Source organism: Harpia harpyja, chromosome 1 (assembly GCF_026419915.1).
Source record: "Harpia harpyja isolate bHarHar1 chromosome 1, bHarHar1 primary haplotype, whole genome shotgun sequence".
Taxonomy (NCBI): Eukaryota; Metazoa; Chordata; class Aves; order Accipitriformes; family Accipitridae; genus Harpia; species Harpia harpyja.
The window spans coordinates 61,173,495-61,191,492 of NC_068940.1; the positions used below are offsets into that span (position 1 = coordinate 61,173,495).

General features: G+C 46.5%; 1 protein-coding gene across 9 annotated transcripts in view; it reads right to left on the reverse strand.

Moving 5' to 3' along the window:
• PDE1C (phosphodiesterase 1C) overlaps positions 1-17,998 on the reverse strand; it is a 334,278-nt gene that overhangs the window by 60,780 nt on the left and 255,500 nt on the right. For all 9 annotated transcript variants that reach the window (XM_052796719.1, XM_052796772.1, XM_052796729.1 and 6 more), the window contains 2 exons: positions 8,212-8,312; positions 6,311-6,439 (listed from right to left, as the gene is read on the reverse strand). In XM_052796719.1, the coding sequence (XP_052652679.1) occupies positions 6,311-6,439; positions 8,212-8,312 (230 nt within the window). The remainder of the gene's footprint in view (positions 1-6,310; positions 6,440-8,211; positions 8,313-17,998) is intronic.

Sequence of the window (17,998 nt, forward strand, 5' to 3'; positions counted from 1 at the left end):
GGACGAGCCTCCTGGACTCCCCTGGAGCGCCACCCAGGTTATTGGGGCCTGGACGTGGCATTTGGTCACTCTGAGGGTGACAAAGCCAGTGGGGGGTGGCTGTCCTCAGCTAGCTCTCGCCTCAGCTACCAAATGGGTGGGTGAAGATGAAGCCAGACCCACCCTGGCACTGTGCAGAGGATAGCAAAAGAGGGTCACCAAAGAAGGCAGATGCCCCATCCCTGCAAACATTCAAGACGGACAGTCAGCGCTTTAGAGAAGCACAAGCCTCAGTTCTGACCGGAAGAAGTTTTGACAAGACTGGGCAATAAACAATTAAAAAACCCAATAAAAAACAATAAAGCCCAATTAAAAAACAATAAGCCCCAATAAAAGCCACTTTAAAACCCAAAACAACGCTCTCCTCTCTTACTCGGCACTTTGGAGACTGTATGCGGACTCCCGTGTCCCGTTCTGGTCTCCCCAGGACAGGAAAGACACTGACAAACGTGGTGCGGGCCCAGCCCGGCGCCTTCGAGATGGTGAGGGGCCGGGGCACGTGGCACACCAGGGCAGGCGGAGGGAACTGCCGCCGTGCAGCTGGGAGAAGAGAAGGCTCAGGGCTGGGTCTGACCGCTGATCTTCCACAACGCTGGAAAGCAATTGCTTTCCTGACCCAATACCACATAGAAAACCATCCTGTTGATCTCCCACATGCACTTCACTTACGCTAGTTTTGGTACCCAGAACAGCAAAGGCCTCGTGTAAAAAATAAATAAATAAATAAATAAATAAATAAATAAATAAATAAAAGAGAGCGAGCTCGATTTCCCCCAGCTGGCTTCCCTACTCTCTTTGGTAGGGTACAAGCCACGGGCTCATCTCTCCTACCTGCTTGATCAAACAAGAACTATGAGAGCACTCAAATGCGAGTGTCATTTGCCAACATGCACAGAAGCGGCCTCGCATCTCTAGTTCACGAGACAGGTGAGAAAAAAGCTTCACCTCAATGCTAAGAGTAAAACATGGAAGTGGAGCTTTGCCATGAAAACTGGTTCTACAGGAAAAAATACCTCTGGGAGTTCCTGAGCTCCTCTGGCTTTAAGGTCTTTAACCCCACAGCCAGCAGGGAGCAAGCCGTGCTGTCAACTACTTTTTTACACCTTGGTTTCCACTCAACAGCACTGATTGCTTTGCTCCCACGTGGAGCCATGGAGCGGACTGGCAGGCATCCAGCACAGGTTACTGGAGCCCAGGGCTTGCTGCAAACCAGGGAACACCCAAAACTGACAGTCCTGGTGCACCTCAGGGACTTCATATCCAGTTTGCTCTGTACATAGGTGAAAACATTGGGGCGGTGGGGTTTGGTTTGGTGTGGTTTACGAGAGGGGTTTGGTTTTGGTTTTCTTTTTAGCTGCTACATCATCTCTCTCCCTCTTAGAGCAAAAAAAAGGCAAACTATTCCATCGCTTACTCCTGCATTTTCATGCCCTTCCAGTTCTCTCTTTTTTAACACTTGCCTAGCTTTATTGCGCTCCCAGACAGAATAGGACACCCCATTCAGCACCCTGGCAAGAGGGGCTAGAATGAAACAGCACTCATTCATTCACAGATGAGTTGCAGCTAAATTACTAACAGACCCGAGAAGCAGCAAGGTGGGAAAAGGCAGTTCTGAACATACACAGGCAGGAGGGCTGTTTCCATCCAGTCCCTCTTCAGAGCAGAGCAGCCCCAAGTGAAAACTGCCCTTCTTCAACGGTTTCAGGAGAAAAAGGGGATCCATTTGCTCACCATTATAATGCAATTTGCATTACTCAACGCTCTATTATTCTTACTGACTACAGCCTTCAGTGCATTTTCATTAACTAAGGGCCCTAAAAGCAGCAGGGACCAATTTGGGATCTCACGGGAGGGTTTGAGTATGCATCTGTAGCAGTTGCCAATTCGACCTAATTCCTGTTTACTTCAGACACAATCAGGAGCAACTGACACACCTTTGGTCAGAATCGGGCAGTCTGGGTCAGGTCTCGAGACAGACAGGGCCTGACTCCTTCCAAATACGTCTTTGGTAAACATTGCAATCCACAGGGGCAGTCTACATTCAACACAGGAGACTGGGGACGTGTTTACAGCAGGCACTGGAGCACGTTACTCCTCCGGGAAGAGCATCCAGGTCTGCCTTCAGAATTGAAAGCAACACGACTGTGACAATCAAGGGACCGTGTGCACAAAAGGTTGCTCCCAAGCGCAAGCCAGTTCAGCCGGCTTTGCTGTAGAGTCTGGATGGAGAGCAGCATCTCCAGAGCATGGCTCTTGTCATCCTCAAGTTAAGTGGAATGAATTGTCCTTCGGAGGTACTGCCTTGCTCCCGTAAGTAAGAAGAAAGCTTAGACAATTTGCTGCTTTACATGAGGTGAAATGAATTCCAACAAAAGTGAGTTGGCACAATCACCCAGCAGATCTATGGCAGAGTGAAAAACAGAGCTCGGGTTTCTCATTTGTCCTCTTTTAGATCACTGTTTGTGGCAACAAAAATACAGTCACATGAAAGTGGTCGCTACTGAGAACTCTGTTATGGCTCTGCTAGGGCTTCAGAATGGGTTTTCTTGCAGGTCCCCTCAGCGAAGATCCCTTGTGGACTCACAGTCTTTTTTACAGACCTGGCTGTGCTGCTTGGCTGACTAATTAGGGATTTTAGTATTTCTCCTTACACTTCCAGATGTTTTCTCTCATGGTAGAACATGCATTTCCCTAAGAGCAGAGGCCAGGAGCCAAGCAGTCATCACATTCTCACACCTATAACCTACCACTGAGAAAAAGTTACAAGTTACCAAATTTGAAAAGAAATTCTAAGCTAACTTGCCCATGCCTTTTACTAATCCCTGCAGAATTAGGGAAAGGAACAATTAGGTGGAGACAGCAGGTTGCCAGGGAACAGGGTCAGGAAAAGCAACTGGAGAAGAGGGAAACCTGAAGTGAACTGCATGGCTTAGTACCGTCATATGCTGAATAATAACTCATCCTGTGGCCAATGTCACAGCTTTGATATTTTTTTTTTTCTAACCAATGTCCTGCAGGTGATTCACATGGAAACATGGTATCTGGCACAGTCCCACCAGCAAGCACAGTTTTACGGTATCTTTACTACTCATTGCTAAGACAGACGCTGGCTGACTTCACATCTAAATACTTCCAAGCCTTGCATTGATCCATCTGGCAAAGACCTTCATTTCCTCTTTACCATCATTACTTCATGGTTTTACCTTCCTTGCCTCAGAGAACATCACATCATTTTGTTGGACACTTTGTTAGACGTGTCTTTGCTCCGTATCAGCGTCCACCTTAGAGCTGTATCCTAGTGAAGGACTCGCATCCCCTTGCACTCATGGGAAAGGGACAGGAAAAAGGCCACTTTAGGCCACTTAATCCCTATGCTAGGAACCAACCTTAACATCTCCTGAGGTGAGCTATTTTGCTCATTTTGTCCACTTGAAGTCTCAGTACTTTATTCTTACGGAGATGAATAGGAAAAATGCTACATTCAAGGAAACATTTTCAATGGCTGATCCTCACTAAGGGTGTAACAGTCAGAATACGCACGTGCCCACCCTGAGCGCATAGAAACAAACTTTTACAAGAAATGGCTGTGACTATGCAACCATGCACACGCTATTATGTACAAAAGAAGGCTCTGACCAAAATTTGTCTTCAGTCAAAAAACATGCAAGGTTTCTCACCACAATCTCGAAAGGAGTAACACTGATTGACAAAGAGGGCTCAGAACTATTTGAGGGACGAACCCCAAGCAGCTTTACTGACAAAGTCAGTATTGCATTAAAGGTTACTTCCCAAAGCTGTACTCCAATACAGTGTTAAGGAGCTCCACATGTTCCAGATGCCTTTTTAATCCTGCACTTGACGGTAAAGGCCTCGCGCTAAACATACTCTGTTTCAATCAACTGCATGGAAATTATTAACAATGAAATTCAGTGCCAGGAAAGACATCTGTAACAGTATCTTGGAAAGCATCTGTTCACTTTGCTGTCACCTTATTGTCTTAATTCACTGTGATCTGGTTTTGGTACAGTTTCTTCATTTACTTGTTGATGACTTGCACAAATGGGATGCACAAACTGAGGCAACTCAACCGATTTTCACATATTTCATAAGCAACAGAGGTTTTTATAAATGGAGAAAAAAATGTAGGTTAAGTACTAGCAAGCATTCAACTCTGTTCTCCTTGACTGTGGCCCGAAAGATCTCTTCCGGTCTCATCTGCTTTCCTCACAAAACCTGTGCCCATTTATTTCCCAGCAGTAAAATGTAGCTCCAAGTTTCTACATTTCTTTCCTGAAAATATATTCCCTAACTAGACAACTGAATACCACAAAAGTGATAAAATCCACGCAGACATCTAGGATTGCAAAATACACTGACCATCAGAGTTTCTCTTACTAGTAGTGTGAAAAAAGGAGTGAGAGCTCAGCTCAGAAAGGCACTGAAGAACTTGCTTTCCAAAAGCCACTACTCGGACCTTTTGCCGAGAGAGATTTATCAGGTACGTCTACAAAATTAAAGTTCAATTTGGACACGCTTTAATAGTTTCCCAAAGCATCCTTCAATACTGACGGTCCTATTTTTGAGCGCCAGTCTGGGAACCTCTGGGCTTCTTGGTTTTCTTCTCAACACCTCAGATCCTGCTCAAGTCAGCTGATGTTGCCAGTGCTTCCCAAATGGTTGCCTATGGGATTTCAAACTGGCAGTCAAAAGCAAAAGCAAAAGCACACAAAACCCACAATGTTTTGGAATTAGAGCACATCCAGACAGTGGCCTTTATTTGGCAGCCGCTGCTTGATCAGCAGCTACAAAATAATAAAGCCCTACTTGAGAGGGAACAAAGCAGCAATCCAAGCCACTCCATATTTTTGCTCAGGCAGTTACAGTATTTCTTAGAGAGATGGGTTGATCTTTAAAACTTTGGGTCTAAGCATATTGCCTCAACAGAACACACACGCTGACACTACAGAAGCAATGAGAAATATCTGAAGCTAGCTTTGATCCAAGCAAAACCAGTTTAAAGTCCCAAAGCAGACCATTTTCCTAAAGACACTATCTATGCAGTGAAGCCTACTCAACTAGATGCTCCACTGTTCCTTGCAGACAGTGGCTCTAAGGCTGCTGTTTCTGTTCCATTAGTTCCTTGCATTTCCCCTGCCAACGTAACAGGAAGCAGTAATTTGCCGCCAATATTTGACAAGGCATTACCAGCTGTAGCTAAAAAAATAAATTTGATTTTTAACACCTCAATGTAGATTTTTTTTGTTTTTTAAGTTCCTGCTTGCTGCCCACCATGAGACTACTTTCTATATTGGGGGATAGAATTTCTCACGCCACTCCTCCAAATTGATTGATATCAGCCACCTAAGTTCCTGAGTTTTACTCCTAGTGTTCAGCTATAGGATTGCATCACTGTCCACAAGTCGAAATAAACAGGAAATTCAGGCTAAACAGATTAGCAAGCAGCACCTTCACTGACCAGCTTGCTAGAAGCCAGGCCCCGGAGAAGGGCTCATTTCCCCACGTTTATATTAAAAGAAGAGGAACTGACTGCTCAGCACTGTATCACATTTAAGTGTATGCAGGAGGCACCGTGTGTCACGTAAGACCCCACAAGTTGCTTCCCCGCCCACGAGAGAGACCGTGGGGCAAAAGTCTTCCTGTCCAGCACACTGGGCTATTTTTAAAGTACCACCCCTTGGAGTTCAAAAAACCCCATAAAAACAGAAAGCCCTCATCAGTTTGAACTGTCTGCTATTAGCAAGCAAATCATGGGCCGATTTTGGCACATAAATCATATGCTGCAGGAGGCTTATTTTAAATTACAGCTTCTTACATCACCTTGGCATATATAGCACACTGATTTATGCTCCTTGGACTGGATTCTTTTTTGCATTAAGTCCCATTTACAATTTCCAGGCAGGGAGTGGCAAAGTGGATACAGGTTATGCTTGTGCTTTAGGATCAACAAACAGCGGGCTAGCTCTACACTCACTTACAAATGCATGTGTCCAAAGGGTTCCTCTGTGACACTTAGAAACTAGATGGGAGTCAATTTGTATATTATAATCCATAGTCGTGCAGTCTAGCCTCACTACCAGAGGTGAAAACCAAAAGCAGAAATAAGCAAGACAAACACCTTTTAAAGCTCTTTTTCTTGCAGCAATAGAAATACTAATATGTAACACACAAGAATGCATATTGCCGTTCAAACAAGGTAACAGTCTATGGTGATGCTGCGATGTTCCTAGGCAGCCACCGCGTTCATTTTTACCTCCAGTCGTCCTTTGAGAGATTAGATAAAATATTCATCTCTTCATCATCTTGCAAAAGACGATACGCCGCACTAACGTGGTGATTTTCAAGCACAGATCGGTCATTATAGAGAATGGCTGAGTCTGACCTAGCATTTAAAAGAAAACATAGGAAAGGTGATGTTTCTGCCCTCTCTAGAGAGTCTCACATTCAGAAGTCTTCCGTTGATCAGCTGCAGAGATTAGTTCTATAGCACAGATAGGAGCATTTTAAGACCACTTGTAATACTTTGTTCATTGCTGCTATTCAGTAAAAGGAAACTAAAGATCAAAATTCACTGCAGAATGTGTTTCATCAGCTGAGACTCACCTAGTCTCCTTGCTACATACTGAAAAAAACTGCTGAGCTGTGAGAGGTACATAAATTTGGAGTTGCATCACGAGACTCTTTTCCAGCTCTTGTGGATGTTGCTCTCATATTAAAGCCTGACTGTACCCAAGGAAGCCATTGCAAGATGTGTCCCAGTATTGTTTCCAGAACAGCAAACTGGCTGTAAACAAGACAGAACTGCTTTCTGTCATCTGTGTGCTAGACTATGCTGTCTGGAAGGGCAATTGCCAGTGGGATAGAGTAAGACCAAAGGTACTTCATGCCTTATTTTAAGCTCCAGGGCATAGATCTGAGATTGATGAACAGCTAAACTGCTCTGAAGACAAAGGTCTTGCTGGAAGCTAATGGCAACAGAGGGCGAGTATGATTTGTTACAGTCCCCACTCAGTTCTGCTTCCCAGAGAGCAGTGTCTATTTTTCTCCCCTGACACTTCACACCCTCTGATGTTCAGTGTCACAGAAATTAAATTGCAACTGTCCTTCCTTGAATTCTTCTACTAGTATTTGGGAAATACAGCGGATCTCTAATTCTTGCCTGCATGAAGCCGTAAGAAGTGGAGCGTGGCTTGGCCCAGAACAGAGGCAGAAGCTTCTCTCTATGTTCCCAAGCTTTGCTGAGCACATGTGTGATTTATCCTAGCAACCTTCACATATCTGTGATACACAGCGTGATTCAGCTAACATACGCCAGGCATAGAATTTAGGCTAAGATGCAATGCATCTTACAAATGCCCAAGTGTGCAGTGTCAGCCAAGGACATCTAGACGTTTCGTCATTGCTACCGGTACACTCCCATCGTCAAAATAATACACAGACATTAGATGCCTAATTATCCCTGCAACTAGAGACTTCACAGTCTTTGCACCCTTCTGAATTTTGCTGCCATCCTCATCTTCTCCTTCTCTCTTCCACCAACCCAAAAGCCTTATAGAAGATTCTGAGTTCAAAAAACACACCGGTCCAGTCTAGCTTGTGATCAGCTAATTACTGTCCAGCAATTTACAAAGCTTTAAAAAATGGCATCCCTGAAGAGGTAATGGTAAACGTATCCCCTTGCTGCAGGTGTGGTTTTCCACTCAAGTAAAAATAGTATGCGTAGTCTTGGTGTTCTCTGGTGAATACAGACAGTGCTGAAATCTTGATGTATGCAGTTAACGCTTGATTCTTCAAATTCAACAAGGAGACAAAACGGTTGAATTATTGTATCTCTGCCAAAACTAGACCTTCATCAAAATACATCACTCTGTACTGCAATTTGTCTTCGGCAACTTTACACAGAAATATTTGGGGACCTTCCTTTTTCCCCGGTTATTAACACGAAACAAAGCTCAGGAAGCTAAAATAAACGCATTCCATTGTAAATGCTTGAGCAAGAGAAAATTACATGCAACCTAAGGAAGTGAACTTTCCTCCTGTAACACTTGAAAGCAAAAGCTCCTGCACTTTTCTAGGTGGCTGTGCTGTTACTCTCCAAAGTGTACTCTCCCCCTCCATTTCCCAGCCCTTCATCATGACTTACAGTGGCCTTACCGTGTCTGGATGTGAAAGTTGTTGGTGGTTCCAGTGTGTTCATAGTCATGGATGGCAGCTGCAAAGATCATAGCGAAGATCTCCAGCTCTGTCAGCCAGTGCTGAAAAGAGATTACGGGGCAATCAGAGAAGCTGTCACTTGCCCAGGCATTAAGGCTTTTGTCTTTTAAGGCAAGTTAGCCCCTGCTGACCGTCAACACTGCATGCACATCATTGCCTTTCCCCTGCAGCCTGCCAGCTGTTTTAAAGCAAACTTCTCTGGTTGATACACAAAAGCCAAACCAGTGCTCTTCCTGAAGCTTCAGCTAAATAAACTGAACTTCAGCAAAATGGTTTCAGGAGCTAATAAGGCTTAAGGCAGAGCAAGGGGAAGAATGTGCCCTTCTTAAAGAGCAACGTGTGAGGAAGAGAGGGGGGGAAACCTCCAGAAAATCAAGCTTCTTCAAGTGGAACTTGATGATACACGGGCAGGTATGCACATACCACCAGGGTGTGTATTTTCAGCTCCGTTGACCTGGGTAGCAGAGCCTCAAATACAGAAGAATGTCACTACTTTCCAGGAACTGAAAGTCTTCATCGATCACAATCATGAGGAGAACAGGGAACACAACCTCACAAGATGTACGTTTTGTTAGTTATTTCTTGTTTCTAGAAACATCTGAGAAAGCCCTGACGTTTTGTTTTCCTGATTGCCTAGTCGAAGCCTTACTCTTCAATGCTTAAGTCACTTTTGACTTACATTTCTAAATGACTCAGATGCTTTTCATCGTTTGCCTCCGAGTCAATCAATCATTTTATGCCTGGTTTTCCACCGGTAGCACACAAGGAGTGCTATTAACATCAAGCGCATCAGAGACAAAGGCTCTAGATACAGCGCATGCTGTAAATATTTCTACGAAATGCTTAAATGTATTACATTCAGAGAAAACCTTTCCCACAGCGGTTGCCAAATATTTTTGTAACAGCTCACTGTCAACCTGCAAACGTTCTGACAGACATTCATGTACGAACTACCTTCTAACTCAAAGACCACTAAAGGCAGTATGGTTTCATAAATCTATTCTAGACATCTACTACATATAGCTCAGGGCTCACCACTGCTCTGTTAACCACGTGCAGGGGAAGCACAGATGACTGGGGGGCTCTGCACACAGTGACCTGTCCAGCTCTTCTCCTGCCTTTTGCAGCCATCTCTGCAGAACCAATGAAGAATGAAGCAAGTCTCAGTATTAAAGATCCTTACACTAAAGATGCAGTTTGAAACAACTGGCCAGGGATATTTTGCACAATGCCACTGACCATAATCAAGGTAGCTCTTGATTTTTTTTGAGAGAGAGAGAGAGAAGGGTGAAGAGATGAAGGAATGAGCAGACACAGAAACTAAACTATTTTCTCATTTGTACACAATTGGTCCAGGACAGGAATGGACAGCAGTGGTGCTGGAGAAACCTGTGATGATTCTGTTTCCAGGTATGACTTGTGAATAGGGAATGCTTTACAGATGATGAAGAACACAATTTCAACTTTCAAGCAACCACTTCTGGCAGCTGCAATGGGGGAAAAAAGGAACTAGGGTTTCCAGGCTACACATCTAGATCTGGACTTCCCTTCCTCAACCGTGGTCTGCCATTTCCCAAAAGGAGAGAGTGCAAATGATAGAAAAACAATCAGGCACAAGTGCTCAGGAACAGGCAGAGCAAACCTACATTATGCATGCAGAACTACCACGGGACATGCCCAGCTAGCCTAATGCATCCACTTCAGACGTTCTGGGCATCATCTGACAAGTCCCACGCCAACGGGATCTTATGACCCAAGTCTTAAAACATCACTAAGGCAATGAGCTCTGTCTTGAGGTCTCCTACCTCATCTCTTAAGACACACACTGGAAAAGTGCTAACTTGCATGCCCTATCAAAACATCACTTGTTGAACAAGTTCGGGTAATGTAGGTTTTCAAATAGGGTGTAATACACCTGAGGAGAGGTATTAAATATCACAACAGCATTTGAGGAAGACCACTCAGAATACAGACTGGGATTACAGTTGCAAACTGTGGGTAATAAATAAACAAACCAGTGTGGGTAGCACAAAGTCAAAACAGGCTTGTGAGTAACAGGAGGGAAAAAGCAGGTAAGTAATGGGAACCTTTTAGTCCCTTTTTTCTGCTACAACCTTGCAAGGAAAAGCAAACAAGATGGCAAAGAGCCTGTAGAGAATGGATGCAATCTCAATCAAAGCAGCGATACTCCCTTTCACTAGGCTGTCATGGACTTCGTCTTGAGAATGGAGAGCTAGTTTTAAAGAACAAAGCCATCAAGAACTATTGAGAAAGCAGCGGCACACCGTCACAGGTGAAAAGAAGGAGGAAACGTGAATGTTTTTCATTTCTGAAGGGCTGGCAAAAACAATCCAGAACAAAACCTTCCAACTCTCTGCTATGATAGGGGGTGGGGGATGGTAGAGGAAGAAGGCATGAAAGAACAAGTATTGGCTTCCAGAGTGGAAGCAAAAAAAGGATAACAAGGCATGACTGTCTTTCACAAACATACAATAAATACGAAGAATTAGCTACTAAGGCAAGTCACTGGCATATAAACAAAAGGATCGATGCATACGGAAAGAAAAAGGAAGAGGAAAGAGCAGTGTTTCCAAATCTAACAAAACAAACGGATGCATTTCCAAGAAAATGACACAAAGCAAAGACAGCAAAAATTAGCTTGTTTCCTTCCCCAGAGTTTGTGGTCTTCTATTTTATTCCAAAGGAGTTACCATTTTCAGAGCTCACGATGATTTGCTTATTAATCACAACAGTCTAGAGGAGAGGAGGTTCTCACTCCCCCTTGGTACAAACCGAGGTGACAGAAGTCCTGCACTTCTGCAGTTTTACGGGTCTGCTGCAGGAAATATCCTCCTGTAATTCTTGACAGGATCAGCGAAAGAACTCTTAAGCTTTACCATTTGCACCTCATTGTCTGGATTCACAAAGAAATCATATGGTAATTCCTAATAATGATAAAGATTAATCAGAAAATAATACCAAAGAAAGTAATAATCATGGCTGAACAACAGAGTTAAATAAAGGAAAGAAGGAAATGAGCAAAGAGTGTGTCAGCTCTTGGAAGTTGCTCCTACACATCATGCTTGTATACCAATCCTCTAAGAGATAAACATCAGAGTAATTCCAAATTCTCTTTCAACATTATGTCTGCGAGAGAACCCAAAACATTCTAGTTCATATGGTAAAGTATAACAAATTCATTCCCAGGCATCATCCTGAGGAAGACAATAACAGGAAAACTAAAGAGATTTCAGGCACTCAATATGATTAGAGGGAAGGAAGATCTTTTAATTGGAAAGAAAATAGAAGAAAAAAGAAGCCTGGAACAAAACTGGTGAGAGACCTTGTAAATAACAGGGAGCATGACAAAGGCAAATGAACCACGGAAAGATAAACCACACAACCCTTTCTTCCCTTTGAGACTAGAACAAATTACCACTATGCAGGCTATTTAAATTTGAAAAAAACCTACATTTTTCCACATTGCAAACAACTAGTTAACAAGATAAATGAGGGGTTTTTTTCCATTTTCTTGTATGACTTTTTCAAAAGTCTTTGTCTTCATACCCATGAAGAATTAAACCCATGGCCCCAACATGCCTTCTGAAACCAAAGTCTTGCGTTCCAGCATGTCCAAGTTCCTTGCCGAAATATTGTGAAAGTGATGAACTGAACAACTATGTAGCTAGAGTAAGGATAAGGTACTGATGCGAGAAATTCTGGAAATCGGAAAATGTCCCCTACCTTCCTTTACCATGTGTGAACATACTACGCATGTTAGAAGCTAGCCCTGCTGTGAGCAGTAGGCTAGGATCAATGACCTCTAGAGCTCGTTTTCAAACTACATTAATCTATGCACATTGAGATGGGGTGTACCCTGCAGGAGAGGCGGGGTGGAAACTAAAAGGAAAAAAAGGAAGAAACAAAGTTAAAGAAAGCATTCTAACAAGGGAAGCAAAGCTGAAATGTCACTGTTGGCACACGGTAAGCCCCTTGCTTCTGGTAGCACAAGAGTGGTTTCTTACAGTGCTACATCAGATCCTAAACCAGACGCCACGTATCACTTGGCTGTGGGAACAATCAGTGCTTGGGATTATTCCTGGGAAACAGCAGACACTTCACTGCACCCTCTGGAGTGCAACTCCATCGTAATGGACTGCATGGGAGACTTTGTGCACAGCTTATTACAGTAAGAAGGCAAAAGCAAAGGGCTCAGCTCAGGCAAACGAGTCACTGACTTCAGTCCCAGCATCTACATATGCTCACAAGCACACAAATACTAGTTTCCCTTTCATAGATGTAAATCCGGAATATGCACATTCACTGACCTCTGCGCATATTTCAGAACATTGTTTCCTCTGAACCAGAGAGGAAGAATACTTCAGAGACATTAACAAAGAAAGTATTTTAAGACTGAGGAGTTCTTCTTTGTCACTTCAAACAGCAGGCGTCACAAAAGCAGGTGACTTTGAAAGGCATGTGGACACAGGTAATTTACCAGACATAGGTAATGCGTGAGAGAACATCTCAAAAGGCATACGCTAGAGGACGACAGGTTTGTGCACTTGCTGCCAGGTCGAGCTAAGGCTGAAACACATTACAGAGAGAATTGAGCATAGGTATTTTGCCTTTTCTTGGTTTTGCTTCTCAGTCACATCAGAGCCTGGGACACACACAGCTGTTACTTTTTGCTCTGACCCGCTTTAGCACTTTGCTTCTGCCATTGTCTTCTAAGTCTACACAACACGTTATGGTGCTGCAGCCTGCATGCTGCATAGCAGCCCTGGCTCAATAGTCCCCAGAAACTGTTTGCAAGAGGTGTTTCCACTGAGGTCTCACTGGACCGTATTTAATGATACTAATAATGCACAAAAGCCCGTCCATGTTTTACATTACACCCTTTCAGAGTGATCTGTCTTTACTCGGGGCTAGCACCTTTGTATCAGAGAAGCACAGTCTATGTAAAAGCAGAGGAAAAAGCAGAAAAGCAAGCCAACTGAAATAGTTTCATCTTCTTTACCTTTCAGAAAATGAAGAAAGGAGGTAAGAGAAGAGCCTGTTCATGCTTTGAGTTTGTAAACGCGTGTGTGCTTGTGGTTGTCTGTGAATCGCTTGTGGTTGTAATCGGGTACTACTCTTGCCTTAAAAAATTGCAATAGTGCATTCCTCCATTGTATCTGTAAAACCTGCAATAGTGGCGTGTTAAGTCTGTAAGTGAGGTTCAAACAAACCATTTGCTTGAACCTTGCAGTGAAGTCCTTTTCCGTCACACGTGGTCATATCAGAACATTTTCCAATAAAGATTACTTGCCTATCAACTCAGGCCAAGGAAATGTCCTAGAGACAAGCTGCCCTCTGACCATTACTACCTAAACCTATCTCCTGTTTTATTCCTGCGCATGCGGCACCATGGCAACAAGTACGGTACGAATACAGAAAAGGTGCCCTGAGATCTCCATCACCCAGAATGCTTTTTATTACAGGAAAACGACAGCGCTCACCAGCACCTCCTCCCCACCGACGCCAGCTCGCTCTCTCACCTAAAAGCTAGTAAAAATCTAACCCACAGAAAAGACAAACAATTCCCTAAAGACGCGGTCTGCACGGTGGCCTTGACAAAGAAGCACGAGCCAAAGGGAGAAAGGAAACCAGTAAATAGCGGAGAGATGACACCTTCCCCCGTGACACCGGTGCACAGTTTAGAAGTCGGTATTGCCTTCTCTATCCATACAGGCCACGAAAGCAGAGGACTGGGACGACACAGGAACAAGGGGCACATCGGGATGCGCTGTCACCGTGGCAGCACAGGCACGGCCAGCCGTCACCAGAAACACCTTCGCAGCCAGCTTCGTTCTCCTTCTTCCAACCACACCGCAGCCGGCAAGATTGCTCTTTGCAGACTGCTGCTCATTGAGTCGCTGTGGAGGAAGGAAAGACACCTCCCTTTCCTCCTTAACTGATGCGGTGCTCTCAACAGCTTTTACACTGTACATGGGAATCACCTGATGGGAGGGAAGCACCTCCACACCCTTCACCCTAAGCACTCCCCTGAAGAGCCCGTAGCCGAGATCAAATCGGTCCTGCGTGCTTGTCTAGAGGCACGACTGATCTGCAGCTATTCTCTGAGCAACGCCAGGGCAGCTCTGGCTTCATCTTCAAGCACCCGTTCGGTAGCTGAGGCAAGAACTAGCCGGGGACAGCAATCCCCCATGGGCCTTCCCGTCCTCACTGAAAACCCCACCTCCAGGCCCCAAGGACCTCCCTCGGTGGCCCTACAATGGCCTCCTCCCGTCGCCCCTGCGCAGCGGCCCGGAGGACGCCAGGCCCTCTCCTCCCCTCTGCCCCTCTCTGCTGCTGTCAGGTGCGGGGACGAGGCCACTTGCAGGCAGCCCAGCAGCTGGAGGGTAATGGAGACTCCCCGACCCTCCCGGGACACTGTGGCCACCGTCCCGTCGAGGGGACCCCAGGCCTGGCACGAGGAGGGGGCTGGAGCTGGAGCCCAGGGCACACAAGGGCAGCTGCAGGGCAGCCCCGGTGCCCGAGGGGCAGCCTTTCTCTCTGGCAAGCAAAATGGCCGCCCGGAATGGGGCATCATGGGCCACCACACCAGCCACCCTAACTGCTGTTGGCGATGTCACCGGCCTTCCGGCACAGAAGCTGGCACCCCTGCGGCCGGCCCACAGCTCGCTGAGCAGCTACAGACTCTGACACCACGCGTGCTTGGTAGAGGAGGACCCGGCGAAGCGAGGCGAGAGCCCACGCTCAGGGGCAAGACAGAGGAGAGGTTCTCGGAACCACTCAGCATGCCTCCCCAGCCCAAAAAACGCAAGCAGGCTGACGGGAGGAGCAGCACCTACGGCAGGTGAGTCGAGCCCATGGAGGTCGACCTGCCGCACAATGGCGACGAGCCCATGGAGGTGGACCCACCTCCACAAGAGGAAGAGCCCATGGAGGTGGACCCACCTCGCGCAGGGCCGATGGGGCACCACACCACCATGCCCGGGGTTCCTCCAGCAGCATGCTGCCCAAAGCGCCGCAGGACCGCCGGGGGCTCTCCGGGACCCTCCAAGCAGCCAGCTCCCAACAAGCGGCGCCAGCCCTAAGCGGGCCAGAAACAGCCACGGCCGCTCGCCAGGCTCAGCAGCAACTTCACCCGGCTTGACAGCCGCACATGAGCTCTGCTTGCCCACCCCCACCCCCGCCCCTCATCAAGGGCGGCCATCTCCTCCGCCCTCAGCCCTGGGGAAGAGGCGAGGAGAGGGGCTGCCATCTTCTGGCCGGCAGCACCACTGCACCAGGAGGTGTCCCTTGGAGTCCACTGGAGACTGCCGGATGCCACTGCAGACCGCCAGAGACCGTCGGATGGAGAGAGACCGACCGCCGGAGACCGTCGGATGCAGGGAGAGAGACCGCCGGAGACCGCCGAACACCGCTTACACCACTGGACACCATCTGGACGAGCCTCCTGGACTCCCCTGGAGCGCCACCCAGGTTATTGGGGCCTGGACGTGGCATTTGGTCACTCTGAGGGTGACAAAGCCAGTGGGGGGTGGCTGTCCTCAGCTAGCTCTCGCCTCAGCTACCAAATGGGTGGGTGAAGATGAAGCCAGACCCACCCTGGCACTGTGCAGAGGATAGCAAAAGAGGGTCACCAAAGAAGGCAGATGCCCCATCCCTGCAAACATTCAAGACGGACAGTCAGCGCTTTAGAGAAGCACAAGCCTCAGTTCTGACCGGAAGAAGTTTTGACAAGACTGGGCAATAAACAATTAAAAAACCCAATAAAAAACAATAAAGCCCAATTAAAAAACAATAAGCCCCAATAAAAGCCACTTTAAAACCCAAAACAACGCTCTCCTCTCTTACTCGGCACTTTGGAGACTGTATGCGGACTCCCGTGTCCCGTTCTGGTCTCCCCAGGACAGGAAAGACACTGACAAACGTGGTGCGGGCCCAGCCCGGCGCCTTCGAGATGGTGAGGGGCCGGGGCACGTGGCACACCAGGGCAGGCGGAGGGAACTGCCGCCGTGCAGCTGGGAGAAGAGAAGGCTCAGGGCTGGGTCTGACCGCTGATCTTCCACAACGCTGGAAAGCAATTGCTTTCCTGACCCAATACCACATAGAAAACCATCCTGTTGATCTCCCACATGCACTTCACTTACGCTAGTTTTGGTACCCAGAACAGCAAAGGCCTCGTGTAAAAAATAAATAAATAAATAAATAAATAAATAAATAAATAAATAAAAGAGAGCGAGCTCGATTTCCCCCAGCTGGCTTCCCTACTCTCTTTGGTAGGGTACAAGCCACGGGCTCATCTCTCCTACCTGCTTGATCAAACAAGAACTATGAGAGCACTCAAATGCGAGTGTCATTTGCCAACATGCACAGAAGCGGCCTCGCATCTCTAGTTCACGAGACAGGTGAGAAAAAAGCTTCACCTCAATGCTAAGAGTAAAACATGGAAGTGGAGCTTTGCCATGAAAACTGGTTCTACAGGAAAAAATACCTCTGGGAGTTCCTGAGCTCCTCTGGCTTTAAGGTCTTTAACCCCACAGCCAGCAGGGAGCAAGCCGTGCTGTCAACTACTTTTTTACACCTTGGTTTCCACTCAACAGCACTGATTGCTTTGCTCCCACGTGGAGCCATGGAGCGGACTGGCAGGCATCCAGCACAGGTTACTGGAGCCCAGGGCTTGCTGCAAACCAGGGAACACCCAAAACTGACAGTCCTGGTGCACCTCAGGGACTTCATATCCAGTTTGCTCTGTACATAGGTGAAAACATTGGGGCGGTGGGGTTTGGTTTGGTGTGGTTTACGAGAGGGGTTTGGTTTTGGTTTTCTTTTTAGCTGCTACATCATCTCTCTCCCTCTTAGAGCAAAAAAAAGGCAAACTATTCCATCGCTTACTCCTGCATTTTCATGCCCTTCCAGTTCTCTCTTTTTTAACACTTGCCTAGCTTTATTGCGCTCCCAGACAGAATAGGACACCCCATTCAGCACCCTGGCAAGAGGGGCTAGAATGAAACAGCACTCATTCATTCACAGATGAGTTGCAGCTAAATTACTAACAGACCCGAGAAGCAGCAAGGTGGGAAAAGGCAGTTCTGAACATACACAGGCAGGAGGGCTGTTTCCATCCAGTCCCTCTTCAGAGCAGAGCAGCCCCAAGTGAAAACTGCCCTTCTTCAACGGTTTCAGGAGAAAAAGGGGATCCATTTGCTCACCATTATAATGCAATTTGCATTACTCAACGCTCTATTATTCTTACTGACTACAGCCTTCAGTGCATTTTCATTAACTAAGGGCCCTAAAAGCAGCAGGGACCAATTTGGGATCTCACGGGAGGGTTTGAGTATGCATCTGTAGCAGTTGCCAATTCGACCTAATTCCTGTTTACTTCAGACACAATCAGGAGCAACTGACACACCTTTGGTCAGAATCGGGCAGTCTGGGTCAGGTCTCGAGACAGACAGGGCCTGACTCCTTCCAAATACGTCTTTGGTAAACATTGCAATCCACAGGGGCAGTCTACATTCAACACAGGAGACTGGGGACGTGTTTACAGCAGGCACTGGAGCACGTTACTCCTCCGGGAAGAGCATCCAGGTCTGCCTTCAGAATTGAAAGCAACACGACTGTGACAATCAAGGGACCGTGTGCACAAAAGGTTGCTCCCAAGCGCAAGCCAGTTCAGCCGGCTTTGCTGTAGAGTCTGGATGGAGAGCAG